Source organism: Prunus avium, chromosome 1, assembly GCF_965620075.1.
Source record: "Prunus avium chromosome 1, drPruAviu1.hap1.1, whole genome shotgun sequence".
Taxonomy (NCBI): domain Eukaryota; kingdom Viridiplantae; phylum Streptophyta; class Magnoliopsida; order Rosales; family Rosaceae; genus Prunus; species Prunus avium.
The window spans coordinates 6,994,169-7,020,614 of record NC_142284.1 but is presented as its reverse complement, the minus strand read 5'-3'; the positions used below and the strand labels follow the sequence as shown (position 1 = coordinate 7,020,614).

Below are 26,446 nucleotides of genomic sequence, written 5' to 3'. Positions count from 1 at the left end.
TCAGTTATTCGTTATCTTCTAAAAGTTTAAAATCGTTGGATCAAATTGGTTACCCGTTGAATCAAATTGATTTGCCTGATTCAATGATTAAGAGATAGGACCTCACCCACAATAAAATGACTCGTATAGTATAGTACTGATTGTGACAATGATTCAAGTTCGATGGCCTAGCCCGAATCCAGCTCTATACTATTGGACTAGGGGCTAGCCAGAATTCAAAAAGTACTACTTAAAGCCATCCACTATTTTCAATAAAAATAAATACACGTAAATAAAATACAACTGTTTATATTTTGTATCTGATGCCTGCTTACTATGATGACAGTTACATTGTTTTATGGTTCTATTTAGATGAGTTGTTTTATAATAAATACATAAACAAACAGCATCATATCATAGGCTTGGCAAACGTCTAGAAGAATTTGGTTCAAACTCTAGAAAACTCAAATGTTTGACATTGTCAATTACTGGAGCAAGCTGGAACTCGAGAAAAAGAGTGGTTAGATCCTTGATGATCCTATAGGTTGATGTAGAAATGAAAATAGAACTAAAGTTCTATTGGTCAAAATGGCTCAACAATAATGACCACAAAAATAGTCAAATTGAAAATAATTTGGTGAGCTGGCCACTTTATGTCGCCATACTTTCTTAGATGAAATTAGTATGCGAAAATGGAACTCGCTAGATTGCTTGACTATTTGAAGATGCACATACGACATAATAATTCACGCCACAGAGAACAATACAAATACGAAGGCCACAGAAGACAATACAAACACAAAAGCCAATACGACCCATAACGGGTTTATAAACACCACCCACAAAGGGGTGTGCAGATACACAAACTATCCAAAAAGAGGTACCAAATCGAAAGAATTCATCAAAAACACTAATCTTATACAGTATATATACCTCCATTCAAAGCCACGGGAGGGCGTCTGAAAGTTACAAGACCACCATTGTCCTGCACCTGATTGCCAATTCTAAGAAGTTGTGGGCTTTGATACCAAATTTTTTTTTAAATAAAATAAAATAAAATTGTGGGCTCAGCCGTAGCTATTGAGAAATAGCATTGTGGTTTCCTCCAACCAAAACCACTTTGGTATGAAAATGACTGAGCAAAAAGCATATTTTGGCATCCAGCTGGTTACATCTAGCTTCTCCCTTTTCCCCACACGCCGAGCACCAATTCATCATAACATTGAATATAGAAAATTAAGAACCTTTCAACACACGCATTTCCAATGCTATATAAATGTCACAACTGAGATCACCTTTTACCATGTTCAAATTAAGCAAACCTTTGTCTTCCCTACACAAGTCCTTAGGTCAAGTAGTACTTCAAGAAATGGCTACAATTTTATGTCCTCCAAATTATGTTCTATTAATTTCCCTCATGGTTGGCTGTTTCGTGGCTGCCTCTGCTAGCAACTTCTACCAGGATTTTCAGGTTACGTGGGGCGATGGGCGCGGAAAGATACTCAACAACGGGGAGCTTCTTACTCTCTCGCTTGACAAGGCCTCTGGCTCTGGCTTCCAGTCCAACAATGAATATCTCTTTGGAAAGATTGATATGCAAATCAAGCTTGTCCCTGGTAACTCTGCTGGCACTGTCACGGCCTATTATGTAAGTCATTATTTTTCACATAAATCTTGGTTAAAGAGTTTAGAGTTCTATGCTAATTAATTTCTAATGCACAAACATGAATTTTTATATGTGGTGCAGTTGCGCTCAGAAGGGACTTCATGGGATGAGATAGACTTTGAGTTCTTGGGGAATCTTAGTGGTGATCCTTATATTGTTCACACAAATGTTTTCAGCCAGGGCAAAGGCAACAAAGAGCAGCAGTTCTACCTCTGGTTTGACCCCACTGCTGATTTCCACACATATTCGATTCTTTGGAATGCCCAACATATTGTGTAAGTGCTCAATGATATACTAATATTCTCGAAAATCTTTTTAATTTTGCAGAGTCTAGCACTTTATGTTAGCAGAGAGTCTAGCATGTTACGTTGTTAAATGGTTATTTTGGATCATTAACTACATAAAACGTGTCCAACATGTGATGCCAAATAAACAATCGTACAACAAAACATGCTAGATATCCCGCAAAAGAACACATTAGTTGCCGAGAATAACATTATTTTCTTTGCAGTCCTTATTGAAATATATTTTCTCTCTGTTGCAGCCTCTATGTTGATGGCACACCCATTAGAGAGTTCAAGAACTTGGAGTCGATTGGTGTTCCATACCCAAAGAACCTTCCCATGAGGATATATTCAAGCCTCTGGAACGCTGATGACTGGGCTACAAGAGGAGGTCTGGTCAAGACAGATTGGACCCAAGCTCCTTTCACTGCTTCATACAGGAATTTCAATGCGGACAATGCCTGTGTATGGTGGTCCTCTGGTTCCACTTCTTGCACTTCTTCAAATTCTAACTCAACCAGCTCTGTTTTGCTCTCACAAGAATTAGACTCCACCGGCCAAGAGAGGCTTCGGTGGGTGCAAAAGAATTACATGGTTTACAATTATTGCACAGACACAAAGCGATTTTCACAGGGCCTCCCTCCAGAATGCACAGCCAGCAAATCTTAGACTCTAATCTTGCAACCAAATTTTGTAAAAGCTATTTTTTATATAAATTAAATTTATTGAGATGTTCAAAATAGGGTATTTGATATTTCTTACAATTAGTGTAATATGTGAGATAGAAAATGTCGTTGTTTGCTGTAAAAATGTTATTAGTAGTACATTATGATGTTGGAATTGTAAGGTGTTGGCTTTGAAAATAAAGTTTGAGTAAAAAAGCACTCCAAGAGCCGTTTCCATTTTGGCGTTGGGGGGGAGCCACTGTTCTTCATCCCCTCTCCTCTCTTCTCTTCCTCCCTTCTCCTCTTCCCCCATTTTTATAGACAAAGTTTTCACTATTTGTCTTTATTTTGTTATGATTTTCCTCCAACCATCACATGCGGTTTCGTCTCGACGTCGGATCTCTACCAGCGTTTCGTCGTTGAATCTCCACCAACATCCTTTTTTTTGGTTTCTTTATGTTTAGAATAAGTCGTGGAGACTCTTTGGGTTTTCTATGTAGTTTTCGCCTCTCATTTTATGAGAGCTTTTCACCTCTCATTTGTGATACTTTTCATCTCTCCTTTGTGAGAGTTTTATTTGTATTGTTATGTCTTGACTTTTTCAAGCTTTATATATCTTTTATTATTCTGAGTTTGCAATCTTAGTTGGGATGCCTATGCTAGAGTTTCTTCGATTTTGCGCGATCGTTAGTAGAGGCGCACCAGATTGTCTTAATTTCGATGTTCGGTCGCTTTGTTATTGTAATGGCCCTTTATAGCTAGTGACTTTTTTTATTGAATTATGAATGCAATCTTAGAATTTCTATAAATAAAAAAAATAAAGAAAGTTGAGTTGAAATTTGTAATCCCACATTGGAAGATTAGAACACATTTCTAGTCTTTATAAACCTTGGTCATTTTAATAAATTAGTTTGGATTGGCCCACTTGGTGGCTCTTGTTTGGACTTGGATTGACTTCGACCCTAATTATATATGAGTAATGCTATTTAGACACACAAAATTGACCACATTTGCTAACAACCTTATGTGGCAGCTGATGTGGTCATGCCATGTCAATTAATGAATATTGCCATGTAGATTTTATTTTATTTTATTTTATTTTTAAATAATTATTAAAAACAGAAATTAAAAGTGAAATAAAAAAATAAAAAACCCTAAGCGTCCCTAGACTCTTCGTCTCCAACGCTCCCTTCTTCCTCCATCAAATCTACTAACCCTCATCCTCCATTGTTGCTGAGATTTGAAATAAAAAATAAAAAAACCTTAACGTCTATAGCCTCACGTCGTTCTCTACTCTGCCTCTCTCATGCCCTCCCTTCCTCCTCCAAATCTATCCATCCTCATCCTCCATTGTTGTTGCTGAGAGTTGGAGTTTTTTAATAAAAAAAGAAATAAGCATCCCTGGGCTACTGCCAGTAAGAACAATTTGGGTGGGTTGAAGAATGGAGAGGTTTACTTGTCAATTAATCTCCAAAAGTCTGTCTCACAAAGAGGTTGAAGGTTGAGGTACATACTCAATTTTCAGTGTAGTTAATTCCATTAGTGGAACAATAATGCAAAGTGGGAATGGGTCGATTTGATGGAGGAAGGGAGTGAAGGAGAAGAAACGTAGAGACGCATGGTTTTTTAATTTCTTTTTTATTGAGAAAACTCCAAATCTCAGCAACAATGGAGGAAAGGGATGGGTAGATTTGATGGAGGAAGAAGGGAAGCGGAGACAAGTCCAGAGACGTTTTTTTTAATTTATTTTATTTAATTTCACTTTTATTTTTGTTTTTAATAACTATTAAAAAGAGAAAATAAATAAAAATAAAATTTACATGGCAATATTCATTAATTGACATGGCATGACCACATCAGCTGCCACATAAGGTTGTCAGTAAATGTGGTCAATCTTGTGTGTCTAAATAGCATTACTCATTATATATATGTAATTAATCAAAAGATAGCCCTGAGAAATAAATACAATCGAAGTTCTAGCCGCAAAACTCTTCTTCCTCTCTAGAGAAAAAACTAGGACAGTGGTTGCGATCCATCCGTAGATGATGGTGTGACCCCTGTAAATCTGTGAACTCGGTTTTAGTAGTGTTATGGTTGAAGAGTACACCTCTGCTGAGGAGGCTATGCTCTCAACTAGATGTTGACTCGGCCCTATTGGGCTTATATGAGGCAGTTGCCTATTTAATGGGCTTGACCATGGCCCAAACCTTGGGCTGTTGTGTCCGGCCCAGTTAGGTCTGTTATAGTCAGATGATGGCTTCTTGGGAGAGAGGATGAGGTCATCTACAAAAATGGGAGATTTCAGGAAGTTCTTCTAATTTAATTGATTTCTACTCGTGGAGTATAGCTCAGTTGGTTGAATTCTTCCATTTACACCGATGTGGGTAGTGTTTGAAGCCCTCAACCACCAAGGAATATTTGTGAAACGCACCCCCAACCCCCCAATTGCTTATACTCAGAAAGAATGACTTGATACTTAATTGAGGTGATGCATTGAAAAATCAACTCCAGAACTCTACCTATAATGCCTACGTCCCCGTAGCACATCTTTCATAAAAGGCTTTGAATAAGTGTTGTCCCCAAAATGGTGTTGTTTGAAATTTAAAAATTCACAAGTGCACAACCGAATGTAATCTAGATGTGTAAGAATGAAGTCGTATCTACAAGGATTACGTGAAAAAGATAGAAAACTAATCAAAACCCTTATTAATTCAATTACTAACCTCGTTGATTCAAGGGTTGGTTGGTTGAAAAAGAGAAATAAATTGAGCATAAAAAATATGGAAATGACAATAAACTAAAATAAATATTAAATTAATGAGAAGAATAACTAAGGTAATAGAATCCACACCACTATTTCATAAAACTCTAATTATTTATCTAACAATTCCCATAGAGTAGCAATCTAGTAATCAATTTACTGCTTTTTCAAGATTGATCTTTTAAGCATGCAAATTAATGAATCTTATATAAATTTTCCTTCTCTCCTTAAATACAAATTGAGGTTCTTAGAACTAATTCCAAAACGATTAGTTGTCATTGTTATTAAAGAAACACACCGGGTCTGTGGATAAATATTACCACAATATATAAAACCAGGAGTTCATGCATAATGAATCCAAAGGCAGATAAATAAATAAACAAATATTAAACTCTCAAAAAGTCAAGACAATAAGTAAACCACTGGCTAGTTCAATGCATGTGTCAACGAATGGTTTGTTACACAGGTGGGAAACAACTGGTACTTGTGACAGTAGCTAGCTGGCTAGCTGGCTAGCTGCTTTCTATAAGTTGGGTGCCCATCACGTTCAAGCCTATATTAGTATTGGCTCATAGTTTGCTAGTGATGACATGAACTTTCTGAAATCAAGTCAAATACTTATTTATTTTCTATTTTTCTTCTATTGACATGGTTTGTGAATATAAAATCATAAACCGCCAATGAAAGGGCAACTTCGATAATCTATGATTGATTAAAATGTAAGCCACGAAATCAATTTGTTGTTGCCACACACTATGGTTTGCACATCTTCACGATTATAAATAAGCAGTCTTCCTCTCTCAAAAAAAGAGAAAGAAAAGAAAAGAAACCAGTCTGCCAAAACCACTCAAATTAAATTTCTGTTTTTCCAAATTCTACATCAAGCAATTGCAATGGTTTCTGCTTCTGCTTCGAATGTTTCAGCCATTTTGCTGATTTTCCTTTCCGTAATCAGCACGTCTAGGGTTGCATTTTCTGGCAAGTTTTATCAAGATTTCTACATAACATGGGGAGGGGATGATCATTCTAAAATGCTCAACAATGGAGAGCTCCTGACTGTCTCTCTTGACAATGTTAGTGGCTCAGCTTTTGAGTCATATAATCAATATCTATATGCAAAGATAGATATGCAAATTAAGCTTGTTTGGAAACTCTGCTGGCACTGTCACTACCTTCTATGTAAGTCTCCTGAGAATTAAATGCATTTTTACACATGTATTGCATGAGTTTATGTGTTTTCTGATGCTTGTGGTATTCTGGTATACATATATATATGTTTCAGTTATCCTCAACAGGGTCATATCATGATGAGATAGACTTTGAATTCTTGGGGAACCTTAGTGGTGACCCTTACATACTTCATACAAATGTGTTCTGCCAAGGCAAGGGCAACAGAGAGCAGCAATTCTACCTTTGGTTTGACCCCACTGCTGATTTCCACACCTATTCTATACTTTGGAATCCCCAAAATATCATGTAAGTAAACATAAAAATGTTAAATGAACTGCATTATATTTAATTTTAACTTTATGTATTAGCTGATTACATGACGTGAAAATTAATATATCCTTCAAAGATTGATGTTGACTATTCTTGTCACACCCCGGATTTGGGATAGAGTAAAATCCTGAATCCGGTGCGTAATAGAATGGGATCAGAGTTTCATATGGGATCATGCCAATACCAGAATGGTAACTGTTATTGTATGAGAACTATTTTACAGTTCTAATTGTGGCTTTCATTATATAAATTATTATGGTAACTGTTGATTAACATATCACAATTGTCACATCATGTGATCAATTAATATGATCACTCTGAAATTACTCTGAATTCACAAACATACAATCTTTGCATTTTGGTTAATAATACTCTTGCATGTATATGTAGCTTCTTGGTTGATGGCCTCCCCATTAGACAGTTCAAGAACCTTGAATCTTATGGTATTCCATTCCCCAACTACCAGCCTATGAGGTTATACTCCAGTCTCTGGAATGCTGATAACTGGGCCACAAGAGGTGGACTGGTGAAGATAGATTGGACCCAATCACCCTTCACTGCATCCTACAAGAATTTCAATGCTGATGGTTGCATTTGGTCTTATGGAACTTCTTCTTGTGATTCAAATTCTCCAAATTCCAATGCCAACAAAGGAGCATGGTACTGGGAGAAGCTTGATTATTCAGATCAAGGGAAGATGGCATGGGTGCAAAATAATTATATGATCTACAATTACTGCACAGACACAAAGAGATTCCCTCAAGGCTTTGCTCCAGAATGCTATCTCACCAATTTGCCTTAGAGGGCTCACACCCCTATATTACTGTTTTATTATTCATTTGGTTTCCATGCAATTTTTCCAAATTCTTGCTTTTCTTTTCTCCTTATATTTCTGGTACCATGGTGCTGGCCCAAATAAAACATAGAGGATTGCTCTTAAAATGTTAAATGAAGTGTGTTTAGTTTTTTGTTTTTTTCCCCTTCAATTTCCATGCATCATGCTAGATTTGAAAAGAGTGCTGCTAAACGAACCCTAAAATTAACTGGGTACACCCTACGATCTAAGTACACCCTAATGTTTAAATAAAAATGTAAAATTAACTAAGTACACCATATTTAACTACCAAAAATACCCATGGTACACCCTCTTTAATTTTTAATCTTTTAAAGTATTTAAAATAAACAAATAAAGTAAAATAATAATAAAATAATAATTTAACAAAACTCTCTCTCTCTCTCTCTCTCTCTCTCCTGCTTCTTCTTCTTCTTCTTCTTCTTTTATCTCTCTCCTGTGCGACCACCACCACCTGGTTTGTGTTATTGATTGTTTAAGTTTTATGCATACAAAAATCAACTGGGATCAGTACATTTCTCCTGGATTCCGAGTTGTATGTTAAAAATTAAGTCAATTTGTTTGAAGGCATGGGTTCAAAAGCTCAAGCAGTAAAACAAAGATTTTAATTCTTAATTAAATATATTGTCTTCAATCTTTCGAGAGAGGTGTGGGTTTTCAATATAATATAATTTAGGGAGATTTGGTAGTTTGGGAATTTGGGGACAGCATATCTCAACTCATCTCAGAGTGGGGTGGGTCGGGAAGGAGAGAGAGCTTTTTTTCTCTTTTTTTCTCTTTTATTTTATTTTATGGTTTTAAATACTTTAAAAAAATTAAAATTAAAGAGTTGACCATAGTTATAACAATGGACATGCGTCAAGTCTTAAGGATGGTGTATATATTGGGGTACACAATTCAATATATCCTTTTTGGTCATTTTATATTAGTGTAAATTAGTAATTCAATAAATAGTTTGATAGTATGGTGTACTCAGTTAATTTTAGGGTTCGTTTAGCAGCACTCTTTGAAAATGTGTTCCCTTTAACCTTTTTATCAGCAATGAATGATATAGACATATTACCAGATGAAGATACAATTCTATAATAAAACATAATGTGCGCATTTCACCCTGATGCTCAAGTATGACCCTATGTATTTTTTTGGGGTACAAAATTATGTTGGAAGTTTGAATGAAATTTAAGGACATTTGTCCTACATTGGTAGAAAGAAGAAAGAGTGAGATCTTTATTATAAATGGGGAAGTCCTACGCTTAGTAAATGGAAGTTGGGCCAACTGGAAGCCAGTTGGGCTTCAAAATCAATTTGGGCATTGAATATTATATATTATTTAATTGTCAAAAAGATGGGCCTTGGGCACTTGGGCACTCTAAGATTTAAATTAATTTTGTGACTCTTCTGAAATGTTTCAGAGGTTTATTTAAATCAAACGAAGCCTCATTCGAAAACCACAGAAAAAGCATTTTACAAGCATATTTCATCTTGTCTGAGAGGAAAACAAACAAAGTTCGCCAGATTCTAAGTCCGAATGCTAGGGCTCGGACTTAGAATACAGATAATTGAATCCTGGGAGACAGTCACCTGTAGAACTTCAAGCACTAAGAAGAGGTGAAATTACTGTCTTTAGGACATTGCATCAAATCTGCAAGCCTCTATCTCAAATCCAAGTCAGTTCGTTTACTGTATTCTGTATTACAGTTTGTTATAAATTATATTTCGTTGATTCACATATATATATATATATATATATATATATATATATATATATATATTGTTAATATATAATTATTTTAAGGGTTTAGGGTTTAGGGTTGAATGACCCTTATCAACTCAAAAGATCAGGTATTGTACATATTCTATATTTCATGTTAGTTTAGATCACACATTATATTGGGGTCACGCACTGCTTCTTTCTTTGAATGAAGTTCCATGGAACTGCAGTCTCTCTTTCTCCTTTTACATTGTTATCAAATTTTATGCTGGCATGGTAGCAAATTAGCAATGCATCATAACCGAGTCTTACTATCTGCCAATGCCATCAAGTTGGAAATACCCTTGTCGCATTTTAGATAGTATCATGATGAGTCATAGACGCTTCTTCTAGTGTAAAAATCTAATCTCAAGTCAAGTAAGCATTTCTTATTGGGCTTATTTATTTGGGTGATTTTCTTTCATTTCTCTATTGTTTTTAACATGCCTCGTAAGTTTTGTGAACCTTGAGATCAGCTCAAATAAATTATACTTTTTTTTATATAAAAAAAAGATTATATTTCATTAAAACGAAAGGAACATTACATGGTAAGAAAGCATGTTAACGACGGCCTCGTTAAAACCTTCCCAGAGAAAACAAAACCCCTGGGTAGGAAATAGTATCACTCATGCTATCGACTAAACAGAAGAGTCAAACAACTTTTACGAAATAGACAAACCTAAAACCCAACCACAAAACCCTTAAAACAACATCCTATCACTACGTAGGTATTGTCAAAGAAGTCCTCCTATGATCTAGAGAAAACATCATAGTTCTTCGTACAGAGTCAAAAACGTATGGGTATTAGAATTGATCCAGGCAATCACCCAACCGCAAAACCATTGAAACACATCCCATCACTACGCATGTATTGTAAAAAAAAAAGCCTCATATGATCTAAAGAAAGCATCATAGTTCTTTGTACAGAGTCAAAAACGCATTGTGAGCATCATAACAAATCCAGCCAAACACCAACCGCCACCTCCAATTTTCTTGATCCAGAACCCCAGTTGACAAGTAAGGGAGACCAAGATTGGCCTCTTAACTTGAAGAAATTTCCAAAGAAAGATCTTCTTAGTAGGAAGTTTATCGATTGCCAAGCCCACGAACGTTCCATATGAGAATTATTAGGGAGACCTTGGAGACCCCTCGAGGCTGGTCTCCTCCGTCTTGTCAACAAAATCCTCGATACAAAAACTACGCTTACCAGAAAAAGCCATGCCACGAACAATCAGATGCCTAACACAAGTTTCTACACGCTTCTGATTCCCTCTTGGTACCACATAGCGTTAAGATAGACCCCTCACCAGCGACTGCCTCCTTGGGAACCCAAAACGGAAGCCGGTGCAGCTACCCCATGGAGAACAAAAGAGAAAAAAAAACATCATACCCAATACACCAAGAAGAACCTAGAGAGATAATCAGAGAAGACTAAGAGAGACGGCATAGAGAATGAATAAAGAAAACTGGAGAAATCCTAATTCTAGCCATCAAAGCTCTCCTCGCGTGAACGAGAGTGCGACCCCATCATATTTGGACCTTATTGAGATCCCTTTATTTTGAAACAATGTGTCTACTCTGTTGCATCCAAGTTTTCAAATAAATTATACTTGATGACATAAAAAGTTAGAAACCATGAATTACACATTTGAGCTCAATTCTAAATTCCTAATCTCAATTCCTTATCTAATTGATTTATGAATTTAAAGCAACCCTGGTACATTCACTGTCAGTTTCTCATGAGAGGGTGGAAAGCAGTAACATTGATTACATTGCGGGCAATTATATCCAACTACTTAAGCATCACTTGGCCCTCATATCATGATTCATATGCAAGCATGACACTGCCATATCACTTGGTTCCGCCTTCCCTCTTTTATATATGTGTACGATTTTATTATAATGTATAGACCATGTGTTGCAAATTGCAATTTATTTGCGATAAAAACAAAACGCAATGTAGACATCAAATGATGATAGGATGCATGGCTAAACAAAAGCATGGCATTGCCACAGGGCCACATGTAGGAGTCAAATTAAATATTGCACGAGATCTACTCATGAAGTTACTCTACATGTCTACGAAGATTAGAAATATTTAAAAATATTTAAAATAAAAATTCTAAAAATTTGTTGAAATTGAAATTAACATTTAATCTTTGCTTTAACTTTTAGAGTACCATTAACTCTCCATTCTCTACCATTTCAATGGAAAGAACAAGAACCAGTATAAGGGTCACAAGAAAAATAAGAAGGTTTCCCCTCGCGGCTTGGACACGTAAAAGTCAAGTGTTCACCTATCTTCCCACAATGTAAACAATCCATGAGAACTGCACATCCATCGCTTAGGCCACAACTGCCACAACATGAGTCTCTAAAGAGGCAACCACAAAAATTACAAACTACCACACACCTCCTGCTAACAATTGCGTTCTTTGGGACATGATACTTGTAAGGGCATGTTTGGGTAAAGTGAACACCCACCTTTAAACAATACTCACATTCACGACCTGTATGCAATATGTTGATCCATTGTTAAATACAATAAAAGCAATAAAAAAAAAATCAGTTATTATTATATATAAAAAAAAACAATGAATGAATGAAGATGATAAAACTCAAAAATCAATATTGTGAGCACAATATTACATAGAATAACAACAAATACATAGATGTTATAAAAGATTAATATATATATATATATATATATATATATATATATAAACGACTATTAATAATTAGTACAATTAATCAAGTCGTCCCCTTCAGTTGAGGGATCCCTCAAATAGTGTTATTTGAGGGATGGGGCGCTCAACCGTTGGATCTGTTTTAATGACCTTGTGTGGCTGAGATTGAATTACATCTTTTAACCCGTTTTCACACTCCTGACCCACCACAAACTCCACTTCAGTTGAGGGAACGACGTACGCTGGGAAACCAAACGCTCTCTTTTTCCTCCAACGCTTGGAGACCTATCACGCAGACCAAACGACCCAACGTGAAGAAGAAGACTCACCATCGTCAGTTGAAGAAGAAGACCCACCATCGTCAGTTGAAGAAGAAGACCCACCATCTGTGCGACAGAGGTATGCTATCATTGGTTCTTATTCTTTCAATATCTGAGCCATGGTTCTTCGATTTGGAGTTCTGGGATGAATTCTGATATGGTTTCAATGGGTTTGAAGATCACTCCTCCAAATTTTTAATTAGCAAGAACCCCCAAATTATGAATTACTCAATAGAACCCAAATCAAAACTCATCACACAACGCAAGAAACCCAAAATCGAAGTTCCATTAATCAAATTGTGTTTATTTTTACTTCATACACATGATATTCCAAAACTTTAAGAAACCATTAAAAATCTGGAGGAGTGATCTTCAAACCCATTGAAACCATATCAGAATTCATCCCAGAACTCCAAATCGAAGAACCATGGCTCAGATATTGAAAGAATAAGAACCAATGATAGCATACCTCTGTCGCATAGATGGTGGGTCTTCTTCTTCAACTGACGATGGTGGGTCTTCTTCTTCAACTGACGATGGTGAGTCTTCTTCTTCACGTTGGGTCATTTGGTCTGCGTGATAGGTCTCCAAGCGTTGGAGGAAAAAGAGAGACGTTTGGTTTCCCAACGTACGTCGTTCCCTCAACTGAAGTGGAGTTTGTGGTGGGTCAGGAGTGTGAAAACGGGTTAAAAGATGTAATTCAATCTCAGCCACACAAGGTCATTAAAACAGATCCAACGGTTGAGCGCCCCATCCCTCAAACAACACTATTTGAGGAATCCCTCAACTGAAGGGGACTGTATATATATATATATGTAAATAGAGAAGCTGTAGGCACTTTATTTTTTTTGGTCCATAAAATCAAAAGCTTACCAATAAGTTTTTCAGTATCCGATTCATCAGTATCAGATTCATCAAACAATGATACATCAGTATCTGATTCATCAGCCTCCAATTCATCAGCCTTGCCCCCTGTTTCCATGCAATTACATTGTTAAATACAAAAAGAAAAAAGGTGATGATGTTAAAGAAGTTAGAAGAAATGGCATCTATGATCCCATCAACAAATAACGATATTATTAAATATCGGCTATGCATCATGCACACACCAAAATAACTTGGCTGGAAAAAACATCTTCAAAAACTGATTCAAAATTTTGGCATAATATAGATGTTATGTCATAAGAGATAAAAAAAAAACGAATATCTGTAAATAGAGAAACTGTAGGCGCATTTTTTTCTTTTTTTCTTTGACCCTAAAATCAAAGGCTTACCAATAGGTTCAACAGCCTCCGATTCAACAGCCTGTGATTCAACAGGCTTGCTCCCTGTTTACATGCAATGACATTGTTAAATAATAAAAAAAAGGTAATGATGTCAAAGAAGTTAGAAGGAATGATATCTATGATCCCGTCAACAAATAACGATATTATTAAATATCGGCTATATCATGCACACACCAAAATAACTTGGTTGGAAAAAATCATCTTCAAAAACTGATTCAAAATTTTGGCATAATATAGATGTTATGTCATAAGAGATTAAAAAAAACGAATATATGTAAATAGAGAAGCTGTAGGTGCATTTTTTATTTTTTTCTTTGACCCTAAAATCAAAAGCTTACCAATAAGTTCAACAGCCTCCGATTCAACAACCTTGCTCCCTGTTTCCATGCAATTACATTGTTAAATACAAAAAGAAAAACGGTGATGATGTCAAAGAAGTTAGAAGTAATGACATGATGTCATCAACAAAAAACGATATTATTAATGCATCATACAAACACCAAAATAAATTGGCTGGAAAAAAACATCTTCAAAAACTGTTCCAAAATTTTGGCATAATATAGCATTTATGGATAGTTATCAAATGATGCTATCAAACATTATACATAGGACTTTTAAAATGCTACAATAAGCTGGGCTAATCAGCCACCACCCTACTTGGTTCACGTTTTGGCTTCTGATGGGATCCCATGCCCACCGCTCTAATTTATTTGTTTCGCCGGGAAATCTCGTTCCGCTAAACCTGTTTTGTGTCTAGATAGAAATTTTCCCGAATCTGTTTTGTTTGTTTTGCATCTTTTTGCTTATCTTCGATTACGACGAGAAAAAATATTGCACATAATTTTCGTCACAAACCCTTAAATTAAACAAAAGAGGAAAAACGTACTGTTTGGCTCTGGCTGGTGGATTTGCAAAAGTGGAGACACGAGGCCGCCGTCCATGACTGTTTGTGCTCGAAAGGGAAAACGCCTCTTTGGATTTAAGGTAAATATAAAAATGCTGCTTGGGATTTAGGGTAAATTATGAGAGAAAAGAGACAGGGTTATTATATAGGCTTCAGTGGGCTGCGGAATCCTAACGTCTATGGGAGTCCTGGTACAACACGGACTCCGCGCCCTCATTTAGAAGGTTTTATTATTTTAACTTCTATCAGAGAGAAAGAAAACAAAGATTTTACTATTTTAACTTTTTTTTTTATAATTTGAAAACCGAGTAACAAGAAGCGCAGGAGGACCGAGCCTCAGCTCGCCAAATCGGATCACCTCGATCTCGACCTCTCCAAGTTCGTTTTCCTATAATTTCTTCTTCATCTTTTTGGTTTTTGCTCGTAGATTTGTGGACGAAGTTATGAGATTGAGATTATGGTTGAATTTTATCGAAGGAATTATGTCGGCACTGCACCAGATCCAAGAGAAAGCTCACAAGGACGGGCTTAAGAAGAACGAAGAGACCATTTCAAGGTGAGCCGAATCTATCGGTCTGATCCAGTTTGATTATCGCAGAAATTCGAATATCTTTGAGTTGTTTCTTTGCGAGATTAATTCGATTGTCATTGTTTTATTGCCTAGTTTTCCATTTCGTTTACAAATTGCAATAAACTCTGAAAATTGAAGGTACAATTGCGTGCTTATTTGTGTTAGTTCTGATAGAATTTACAATATGAATCTTTAATTTAATTTGTGAAACCTGATGAACGATCTTTTTTTAAGCTTTATATGAAATGTTCAAACAGCTACTAATTTAGGCATTTGGATTTGATGCCTTTTGTAGTTTTCAATTGTCAGACAAAGTTTCGCTGCTAGCATGTCATAGGCTCTTCAATAGACCTAAATATTCTGATAACTTCTTTAAAAATTTATATCAAAAGAGGTCTGTGGAAGGAGAAGAAAAGAGCTAAAACCATAAATGATCCTGCGGAGAAATTTGAATTTCTAGTTAATTTGTTTGATGCCCGAAATTTTTATTCTGATTAATAATTTGGTTGTATATAATTTATGTCTGCAGTGTGAGAATTGCTTGAAGACTAAAACTGCCAAGTTCCAAGGACTCTATGAGAAGTTTTGCAAGGACCAAGCCAACCATCTACAGGCCTTGAAAGGTAGTTCCTTAGAGCAGTTCCAGCAGGTCAAGCTGGGGGGTTTGGGCCAAAAACATGTTTCCAGCAGCAAAATGCAGCCCGGGCAGAAGGTGGGACCCAGCGAACTCGGCTGGCCCGAGGGCAAGTCGAGCCCCTGATCCAAAACGAGGGCGGGCTGACATCACGATGACGTCAGCGCTACAGTACCACCACAGTATTGCTATAGTGTAGCGCTACAATCCCGCTCTGCCACGTGTCGCGTTCTGGGCTGTCTGATCAGAATTTTTCCTCCAATCCAACGGCAGCCAATTTTTGTGCAATAAAAAAATGAAAAAATATTTAAAAAAATACCCAGAAATTCTTTTCTTTTTTTTTTTCTTCTTTTTTTTTTTTTTTTGGGGGTATAATTACATACCAAAACTCTTCACTTTCAACACCAAAAATATTTGTAGGTGCTTGAAATTGCCCCTTTGCTCAACTGGTGTACAGATTACCTTATTTTCATTTTCAACATTTAAGTAAATGTCTTTGTCCTTTTACTTTTATTTATTTTTATATTACTCCATTTACTTAATTTTACAATGTAAATAAGAAAGTACCCCCCATTTGGATTCAAATAAAAATACTAGAAAATCAAATTCCCACCAAATCAAAATATGAAAAATTGGTTTTAGTGCAGAATACGATTTAGGCTAAAAATGATGGCTCATTAAGTTAATATATACTTTATACTAAAATCCCATAAAATCAAGTTTTCTTATTTGATGTGTAAGGAACAAAAGCCGCCAAAAATTATCTTGAGAAAATGATTATTCCGAAAAATCATTTTTCATACTTAGTCAATATTGCACCTTCGCTAAAAAAATTTTGGGTCCGCCAGTGCACGTTGGAACCCAAAAATCTTATCCGAAAATATTGTCCAAATTAATTATTTAGGTAAACAAATTTGTGAAAAAAACAAAAAAATGAATAGTGTTTGCCCTTTGCCAGGGCAACTGCTGGAAACCAACATTGCTTTTTGCAAGGGCAGCCACTATTCATGTGAATAGTGGCTGCCCTAGTCCCCCCCCTTTGCCCTGGCAAGGGGCAACTGCTGGAACTGCTCTTACAGTTTCCAAATTTTGTAATTGCATCTGATTTCTCTTCATACTATTAAGCGTTTCTGTGTAACTGGATTGTAATGGTAATTAATAGCATAAATTCAATTAGATAGGTACTAGTAACGGTGCCTGCGCGATGCTGCGGGTTTTGAAATCGTGTGAAATGTGTATAAAGCTTTGAAAATATGCAGGGAAAATGGTACTATTTATATAAACATGGAGATCTAAATAATGGTATCATGCTTAGTTTAGCAAGCTTAAGTTAGAACAAATAAACTAATAACATGTTTTATTCGTTGCTCGTTAGGTGAAAATATTGAGCATATTTTAATAAATCAAGCAGTTATAAAAACATCAAAATATGAGCAACTTTTAGTTGCTCATTGTTCAAAAGAGTTTGGACAGGTGTTTATACATATAGTATTGGGTAGTGGAAGGGGATCAAGGTCTTGCTAGCTCTGCTGTACAGGTGGTTTTCGTTTTTTCTCATATGTAGACGTTTTGACTCTGCTGGCATAAATTTGGAAAATGGTAGGTGTTAGTGTATATAAATGGAAAATTTTGAGTAAAGGCAATAACTATTAATTAAGACATAATTAAGTTTAAAAAAATAGAACATGATGAACAACAGTACATCAAACATTCTATTAATTTGATGGACAAAAGTATAAACTCAATCTATTGAACCAATTGAAAACAAATTTTGAACAATTGTGATAATTATTAAATAGGTATAAGAGAATCAAACCAAAACACTTGGGCTTGAACAGAATCAAATGAAAGGGGTGTTGATTTTGTTGCCATAAATTTGGTAAATGGTATGTGGTAGTAGACAAATGAGAAAATTTTGGCGAAGACAATGGCTATTGTTATAGAATTAAGGCCAACATAAACTGCACAAACTAAAATTTAAATAACCTACGAACACTTAATGACCTATAAATAGAAATAAGATAACCTAATGGAGAAATTAGCTATAAAAGTAGTAATAATCTATAAACAGGCTATAGAAATATAATAAAGGCACAAATAACAGGCTATATGTTATAGTTTTTGTTCATTACATTAAAAACATCTAATAAGAATTGTGAATCTTACAATGCACACAATATCCAATAACCAATTAGCCACAGTTGATATGCATGACCTCTTCAAAAGACGAATAGAAAATTGACCTGTTGCCTAGCAGCAATGGGAAGAGCTATCAAACAGTCCAAAAAGCAGTTACACAGCACCTATAAAAAAAATGCAAAAACCAAAAAATGAAATCAAGCAACAATCAAAAGAGCGAACAATAAAAACATATAGATTCTGTTTGTGATGACAATGGTCTAAAAGCACATGACTTACGATAATTAATTATTTTCAAAAGGAAATGAAGAAAAAAAAGGAGCTACTAATATACATAAATCAGATAATCGTCTATAAGCATATGACTTGCGATGATTAATGGTTTTCAAAACAAAACTAAGAAATCAAGGAGCTACTAATGGTCAAAGAATCACTGATGACCATAACTCAGCCACCTTTTTTTTCTCTTTTTCCCTTTTTTTCTCAAAACACTCATCATACTCATCTATCTATAAACAACTTGTCATTAATTCAAAACTTACAGCAGAACCATGGAAATTAATTCCAACCAACACTAGTAAAAAAAACCCTTTACGTGACTAAATTTTGCGCGACGAAACACAATTCGTCACTCAAAGTGACTTTGCGCGACGAAAATTAAACTTCGTCGCTCAAAGTCTTACGCGACTAAATTTTGCGCAACGAAACACAAATCGTCGCACAAAGTCACTTTGCGCGACAAACCTTTGCGCGACGACAAAACATCGTCGCGCAAAGTTACTTTGCGCGACGAAACAATAAAATTCGGTGCACAAAGTCTTGCTCGACGAAGTGTGGTTCGTCTCGTAAATTCTTTACAAAAATAGAGAAAATAAAAAAATTATTTGTAAAAATCTTTGCATGACTTTGCGTGACGAAACAAAAAAATTCGGTGCGCAAAGTCTTGCGCGACGAAGTGTATTTCGTCTCGCAAAGTCTTTACAAAAATAAATAAAATAATTTTTTTTATAAAAATCTTTGCATGACTTTGTGCGACGAATTTATAAACTTCGTCTCGCAAAGTCTTTACAAAAATAAAAATAAAAAAATTATTTTGTTAGAAAAATATAATATTTTAAATGTATTATATTTTAAATTGACGATCAAATTGGTTCATTGTATTCATATAGGGTCACGGAGTGTAGCTGTAAAAAATCATCAAAATTGAAATTGAAATAACCGTTAAATCGTGATTTTTTCGTTTATAACTGTCGAAAAATTTTGTCCTATTACTTGATCTCTGAACGTTTATTTTTTCCGATTTTTGGCGTATATGATCTCGAAGTATAAACAAACAAGTTTGACGGTTGGATCTTTGAAACTAGTTTCGTAGAATGCGTATGCCATCAAAACAATATATTCACTAACAATTAAGAGTTTATTTATACTTTCATTAAATACAACATAAGATTTTGTGGTATCCACTAGTGTAAATATTTTAAATTGAAGATCAAATTGAGTCATTGTATTCATATAGGTTCAAGGAGTGTAGCTGTAAAAAATCATCAAAATTGGAGATAAAATAACCGTTAAATCGTTATTTTTGTTTATAACCATCAAAAAGTTTTGTCCCATTACGTGATCTTTGAATGTTTATTTTTTCCAATTTTTAGGGTATACGATCTCGAAGTATAAACAAACAAGTTTGACGGTTGGATCGTTGAAACTAGTTTCATAGAATACATATGCCATCAAAACAATATATTCACTAACAATTAAGAGTTTATTTATACTTTCATTAAATATAACATAAGATTTTGTGGTATCCACTAGTGTAAATATTTTAAATTGACGATCGAATGCAGTCATTGTATTCATATAGGGTCAAGGAGTGTAGCTGTAAAAAATCATCAAAATCAGAGTTGAAATAACCGTTAAATCTTGATTTTTCGTTTATAACCATCAAAATGTTTTGTCCTGTTACTTGATCTCTGAAAAAAAAAAATTCCTGATTTTTGGCGTGTATGATCTCGATGTGTAAACAAATAAGTTTGATGGTTGGATCGTTGAAACTAGTTTCATAGAATGTGTATGCCATCAAAACAATATATTCACTAACAATTAAGAGTTTATTTATACTTTCATTAAATATAACATAAGATTTTGTGGTATCCACTAGTGTCAATATTTTAAATTGACGATCGAATACAGTCATTGTATTCATATAGGGTCAAGGAGTGTAGCTGTAAAAAATCATCAAAATCAGAGTTGAAATAACCGTTAAATCTTGATTTTTCTTTTATAACCGTCGAAATGTTTTGTCCCATTACTTGATCTCTTAATGTTTATTTTTTCCGAATTTTGGCGTATACGATCTCGAAGTATAAACAAATAAGTTTGACGGTTGGATCGTTGAGTAGCTTTAAATTTGTTTATTTTGTACGTATAACACTTAAGAAATTGAATAGTATATATATATTTATTAGTAGGTTTAAATTTTTTTTAAGACTTTGCGCGACCAATATAATAATTCGTCGTGCAAAGTATACTCTAAAAATTTGGGTGGGTACCAAAAATGAGAATTTTTTTTTAAATTTTTTTTACGACTTTGCGCGACTAATATATAATAGTTCGTCGCGCAAACTATTGTAGCCTACATGATTGAAGAAAACATTTAAGTGTGTCTCTACGTAGGTCTGCCATATATATATATAAGACCTAGCACGCCCTTGTTTACAAAAAAAAAAATAAATAAATAAAAAAAAACCAAGAGAACAAGAGGAAGTAAGCTCTCAATTTATTGTCAACACGTAGAAAACAGAAAGACATCATCACACACACCGATAATTTACAAACAGAAGAGATAACCTAAAAGGTAGGCTTGCGCACAAGAACAACCGAGTTGATAACTTCATTATTTGGATGGAAGATTGTAAGAAGCTCAAATCCCAGCAAGTCATGCTCCTCAACAACAGGGTACAAAAATGCTCTTGCCCCTTTTGCACTCCTCACAAGCAAAACGCTTCCCTCCTTCATGTACTTCCCAATATGCCCAATAATCTTTATCTTCTCTTCCTTTTTCATGCCCACCAAGGCAGCCAAAAATATGCAGTCATATTCTCCAAGCCTCTCTCTAAGTTTCATTACATCATGTGTCTCAAACTTCATCCTCTTCGCTAGCTCAGCGTCCGAAGCAACAATTTTTCGAGCCACATCGTTGGCCTTCTCATCAATGTCAACGTTGTCAAAATGAGTGGACTTCATGTGATGAGTAGCCATTATCATGGAAGTGAGAGGCATTGGCCCCGACCCAACAAAGGCTACCTTGTGTGGATGCACCACCCCATTGTCAAGGAGAATCTTGTGCTCCAAGTTGGCTAGGAGAACATAGTTGCCATAGTAAGGGAAGAGATTGAGATTGTTTAGAGGTTGAGGAACATTCACAAGGAGTGTGGCGAATTCAAGCTCCAAAAAGCCCTCGGCTCGGCCGCAAAGATTGATGAGACTCTCACGCATAACTTGGGCTTCTTTGGACAAGTCCATGATATCTATGTCACATGGAAGAGTGCATAATTTGACCAGCTGAGAGAAGAGGGCATTGACTTGCTTTGAAGGTCGAAGAGAGTCAAGTTTGGAAATGCTTGAATGAAGTTGTGTAATGCGAGCTATGAGAAGCTGGGCAGGAATTTGGGTTTCCGAGTTGGAGATTTGGAGGGAAGCCATTGGTGATTAGTGAATACGTTGTCGTTTAGATTGGAGTATATGGATAGAAGCTCTGGTTTGGGTCTTGTGGAAAGGCTTTTCCATGTATTTATAGGAATTCAGAATTTGGATTGCATCTGCTACGTTTAAAAATCTCTAGATATGGTCAACTCAAACGGGGTGCTTCATGCCACAGGATCTTGGTTTGTTTCATATAGGTTATACACATACACATCAAATGCTGAACTTTTCTTCCGCCAATATTTTCTTTTTTTGGATGAGAAAATAATATAAACAGACATTCTGTAAGAATCCTTTTATACAAATATGTGCCTGGTGATTTTTTTTTTCTTTTTCTAATATTGAAACATGACATAGGTCCCAATTTAGAATTTTCTCCTCAATTAAATTTCTTCTTTAAAAAAATTGCATCGTGTGTACGTCGAGTGCTAGCATATTAAAAAAGAAATAAAATCGTACCAAATCTTATACATGAAATTGGATGATCACACGTCAATGGGATCTAGCTAAGTGGAAAAAGGCCTTGACTTGCTCATTTGAGGTATCAAATTCGAACCCCATGACATTTTGGTTGTGTGTAAGAGAGAAATCCCTCCCCTGTTATTAACATTATCACATACAAAAAAAATTAAAAAAGATGGATGATCACACACCACCTCCACCATTATTAAATTTATGAGAGTGCTTGTGCCATCAAATCCAAAATATTATTGGTTAATACCAAGTCCTAGGATCGAAGATGCCAAAAGGACATTCCTTCCACACGCGTGTCCTTCCATGAATGGAAATATAATGAAGTAAAGGAACAGATCCTATAACTCTTTCATGTTCACACTTGAAATTGAATGTGAACGGAATTTAGAATCAGAGCTTATTGAGGTTTGAAGAGGCATGGGAAATGCCCGAGATAATCTCCTGGAGGGTCAAATTAATTGTATGTCCAAATTTTAAAGATATCTTATTTACATGCTTAGCGGAGAAAAAAAATTATATAGATATTTGGTCATTTCTACCCAAAATATAATATTTTGACTAGTTGTTGCCAGATATAATTACGAAAGTTAAATTAAAAACCCCACAGCTGTAATAGCAATTATTAATTGGCAACGAATTATTTCAAAACCAGGCAAATATGTATGAGTACAAGTACGGACACTTCTCGGGTCGGACACTCCTCGAACACTAGTGTCCAACAGTCAACGTTGTGTTCACGGTAAAGACACTTTACAGACACGGATCAGCTCATACTCATGGTCAGCTAATGTATTTTTCTTTTTTAGTCAAGGGTCAACTAATGTGTTATTAATTCAATTATAATTCATATAAAACTAATAAACTACATTTGCAAGACTTGAAAACCTTGAATTTCACTATATATGGTATTGTGAAATTGAACTATGAACATCAATATTTTATTTTTGTTTAAATATAAAAGCATTATTATAATAATCAGAAATTAATTGTTGTGTCCCTATGTGTTAATTTTTTTGAGATTTGTTGTTTTTCCGTGTCCCCGTATCGCGTATCCATGTCCGCGCAACATAGAGTACAAGTTTAAGGTTTAGCTCAATATGGTAGATTTTGAGTAAAAGAGAAGAAGAGAGATTTAAGACCAATTAAGCAGTTCCAACGGTTCATAGTTCATTGATAAGAGCATTTGCCTGCACATCACTTATCTCAAGTTCGAACCCCAATGACACATTTCCTCTCCTCCTTTCAAACTTTGACCCAAAAAAAAAAATACAAATCAAGTAGTTGAGCCCAGAGAAAAGACCAATCAGTCAAACTCGCGGAACCAGCCCTACCAATCTTAAGTAGACATGTGTTTTGCTGTTCTTTTTCCATTTTATAATATTTTTTAAAATTCTTTTTGTATGTTTGCAATTAAATAAGTAAGTTTAACAATTACTTCATTTTTCTCCTACAAATGTAATTGCAAAATATATTGCCAAAAAAAGAAACACAGAGGCCGAAAGTGGATTAAGTGGATTGGGCTTTGATGCTGGATCAAGTCACTAAAACTTGACTTGGCCATGCAGCCTATGCCAGCCAGGTTAAACAAAGAGTCGATATTGACATATTGGGTCTTTTCAGGGTCAATTATGAATCCCACTATCTCACGAAACTATTTACTGTGAAATTTATTGTTTTGGCAGTATGATTAAAAATAACTAAATTGTTGTTTTCATTTGCGAAATCAATTTTCAGCTGTTGTATTTTCACAAATATTAATACATTTTAGAGAAACATATCACAGAAAGGGAATTCAGACACAAAATCTCTTGTGAATACGCCCTGTTTTGATGGAGTTATTTCAAAGAAATGATTTGGATTTGACAATGAGACTAATTTTTTTATTAAATAAAATAAAATAAAATTAGAAAACACTAGAGTGAATGTATTGAAACAACTAGATATAGTAGATTAGAATGAATTTGAAATTACCTAAGATAGAAGTCCTTTAGAATTAATTTATTTTCTTCGTTTCCTCATTAAAGTCTTTGCATGCATGAATTGCCATAGTCTATACAAACAATTTAAGCTTATAATGTCATCTAAATACCTAAATTTGAAATCACTGCACCCAAATGGGCACCCAATCTGATGTGCTACAAACACCTTGAGAAATATTAATATCTTATATATACATGTGATGACCATTTGAAAAAAGTAGGGTACTGCTATTCCCACTCCTGTCTTATTCGCTCACTCATATAACCTATAGGTAAAAAGTCTAATGATAAGTTTTTCCTTTTACAAATTGACATTTAAAACAAAGAAAAACATTACCCGCTGTTGAGGCCCAAAAAGTCATGACAAGCTGTCACGACCCGATTCGAAAATAAAGAATATTCCCGAATCATGGTGTGAGTCATACCATAGTCATAAGAGTAAAATCCTACAACCATGATATGATGAGAAAAAGAGCCACAATTACTACAAATTTACTTAACATTACAAAATCAGAGTCGCAGTAGCTTGCAATTAACTACACACTAAGATCTTTAACAAACGGTTGACTACTTACAAATATGAATTACACAAATCAACAATAAAAGCCCAGCAGCTTAGTTGAACCCGCTTCCTCAAACTTCTTCTTTAATCCTGCACAATCTATTAGGGTATGAGCATTCTAATGCCCAGTAGAGTCCCGTCAAACCCCTCAAAGTCAGCTATCACAGTTAATCAAAGTGTCATGCATCAAATAACACAAGATATACAAATTATGCAATCATACCAGATAAATAAATTTGCATATGCGGTGATGCCATGAACTCACTCCCTTCTAATCCCGCTAATTCATATTCTAGGGCAACAAGCCTGCATGTTCCATACCATGCGTTTTACCACTGTGGCTCCGAATACCCTAAAATATGAACTAGCGCCCATCCGTCCCTTAACCCATTTTTCTTTTGTTTACGAATTTCTCAACTTTCACTTTTCATTAGAGGCACTGCTCCCATCACCTTAATATATTCAAACTCTGCTCTCGTCACTTGAATATATTCCACATTTTATTCAGATATATCTAAAGCCTTCTCCCACCCCTTAGATATATCTCAAACGACACACACACACACACACACACACTCCAAACACCACTGTATTTCTGATGCATATGTAGTGCAGCACAAACATCATTTATTTTTGCTAAATAATGCCACAGATAATAACAATAATGTATCAGGCTTAATCACATGAATAATAATATTCACAAAACATCAAAAAATATCCATAGAAAAACATCAATAATAATGTTCATATAACATCAAATAATATTCGTCGAGCAAAGCAACAGTAATATTCACGGAAAAACATCAATAATAACGTTCACATAACATCAAATAATATTCATTGAGCAAAGCAACAATAATATTCATATTTATAATACTATATATAATCACCAAGATTAAAAGTGACATAGCCCAATCATCGGGAAATCAGGAAACCCTACCTCAAGTCCAGCTAGCTAAAATACCAAATTTACCCTTCGGAAGTTCTTGGAGTTGTCGAATCTACACTTTTGATCCAATTCCTGAACAAATTCAAATCCAAATTAATATTGAGAAAACTTCACGCTATTTCACCTAAGACCAAACTCAACCTTGTGCATTTCAAAGATTATGCGCAAAAATGACGAAAATGCCCCTAGGACCAACCCGGGGTCCAAAGCGGCCAAATCTCGTCCAAAATGATCTAAAACTTTATCCTATGCCCTGTCAACACCGAAACAAGGCCAACGACAGCCATCAACCAAAAGTTACTATTTGGGTCCCATGGGCCCCACGACAACCGATACTTTGCACCACCTCGGATTGACTCAAAACATATACCATCGGACTCGGATCGAAAAATCGAGTCGAATGGACTAAATATATGGCGTCGGAGGCTACCGGAACAGCCGCCACGCACTGCCACTTGCCGGAGCCGGGAGTGGGCTTGCTCCGGTTACTGTTCATCGTCTTCAAAAAGAAATCCTGCAACTTCCCCTGTTTTCCAGATTTAATCCCGGATTTTTGTGAGCCATTTTGACCAACCAAACGTCAACGAAAATGGGTAAACTTAAAGTGGTTTTGAAGCTTAGTACCTCTAGTTTCTAACCCAACAAACCACACTGAAAACGGATCTAAAACGAAGGAAAAAACCAGCTCCAAAATTGGGCTCATGGCTGGTTTTTCTGCAGAAAACAGAATTTTGTCCAAACTTTGCACAAGTGTTCAACCTATCCAAACTCAGCCAAATTC

General features: G+C 35.4%; 3 protein-coding genes and 1 pseudogene across 3 annotated transcripts; 2 read left to right on the top strand and 2 right to left on the bottom strand.

Annotated features, from left to right (window-relative positions):
- The first annotated feature begins 1,272 nt into the window (after window positions 1-1,272).
- Window positions 1,273-3,225, top strand: LOC110753472 (putative xyloglucan endotransglucosylase/hydrolase protein 23). The gene is made up of 3 exons (XM_021954384.2): window positions 1,273-1,627; window positions 1,727-1,920; window positions 2,190-3,225. Exons 1-3 carry the CDS (start codon window positions 1,283-1,285, stop codon window positions 2,596-2,598), a joined length of 948 nt encoding a protein of 315 aa, XP_021810076.1. The 5' UTR covers window positions 1,273-1,282; the 3' UTR covers window positions 2,599-3,225.
- A 3,023-nt stretch (window positions 3,226-6,248) lies between these two features.
- LOC110753473 (xyloglucan endotransglucosylase protein 7 pseudogene) lies at window positions 6,249-7,657 on the top strand (annotated as a pseudogene).
- A 3,964-nt stretch (window positions 7,658-11,621) lies between these two features.
- Window positions 11,622-14,853, bottom strand: LOC110753416 (uncharacterized). Its single transcript, XM_021954322.2, has 5 exons — window positions 14,638-14,853; window positions 14,090-14,128; window positions 13,740-13,793; window positions 13,339-13,437; window positions 11,622-11,968 (listed from the first exon to the last, which is right to left on the bottom strand). Exons 1-5 carry the CDS (start codon window positions 14,690-14,692, stop codon window positions 11,664-11,666), a joined length of 552 nt encoding a protein of 183 aa, XP_021810014.1. The 5' UTR covers window positions 14,693-14,853; the 3' UTR covers window positions 11,622-11,663.
- Window positions 14,854-20,846: 5,993 nt separating this feature from the next.
- LOC110747490 (nicotianamine synthase-like) lies at window positions 20,847-21,701 on the bottom strand. The gene has a single exon (XM_021947654.2). It carries the CDS (start codon window positions 21,699-21,701, stop codon window positions 20,847-20,849), a length of 855 nt encoding a protein of 284 aa, XP_021803346.2.
- Between the last annotated feature and the right edge of the window lie 4,745 nt (window positions 21,702-26,446).

Bases quoted from the DNA above. Each gene is read 5' to 3' on its own strand.
- LOC110753416 (XM_021954322.2), bottom strand. From the start codon at position 14,692: ATGGACGGCGGCCTCGTGTCTCCACTTTTGCAAATCCACCAGCCAGAG. The intron at 13,794-14,089 runs GTAAGCTTTTGA...GCATGTAAACAG, and splicing joins GGAGGCTGTTGAACTTATTG to GGAGCAAGCCTGTTGAATCA. The intron at 13,438-13,739 runs GTAAGCCTTTGA...GCATGGAAACAG, and splicing joins GGAGGCTGTTGAACCTATTG to GGGGCAAGGCTGATGAATTG.
- LOC110747490 (XM_021947654.2), bottom strand. From the start codon at position 21,701: ATGGCTTCCCTCCAAATCTCCAACTCGGAAACCCAAATTCCTGCCCAG.
- LOC110753472 (XM_021954384.2), top strand. From the start codon at position 1,283: ATGTTCAAATTAAGCAAACCTTTGTCTTCCCTACACAAGTCCTTAGGT. The intron at 1,628-1,726 runs GTAAGTCATTAT...TATGTGGTGCAG, and splicing joins GCACTGTCACGGCCTATTAT to TTGCGCTCAGAAGGGACTTC. The intron at 1,921-2,189 runs GTAAGTGCTCAA...TCTCTGTTGCAG, and splicing joins TGGAATGCCCAACATATTGT to CCTCTATGTTGATGGCACAC.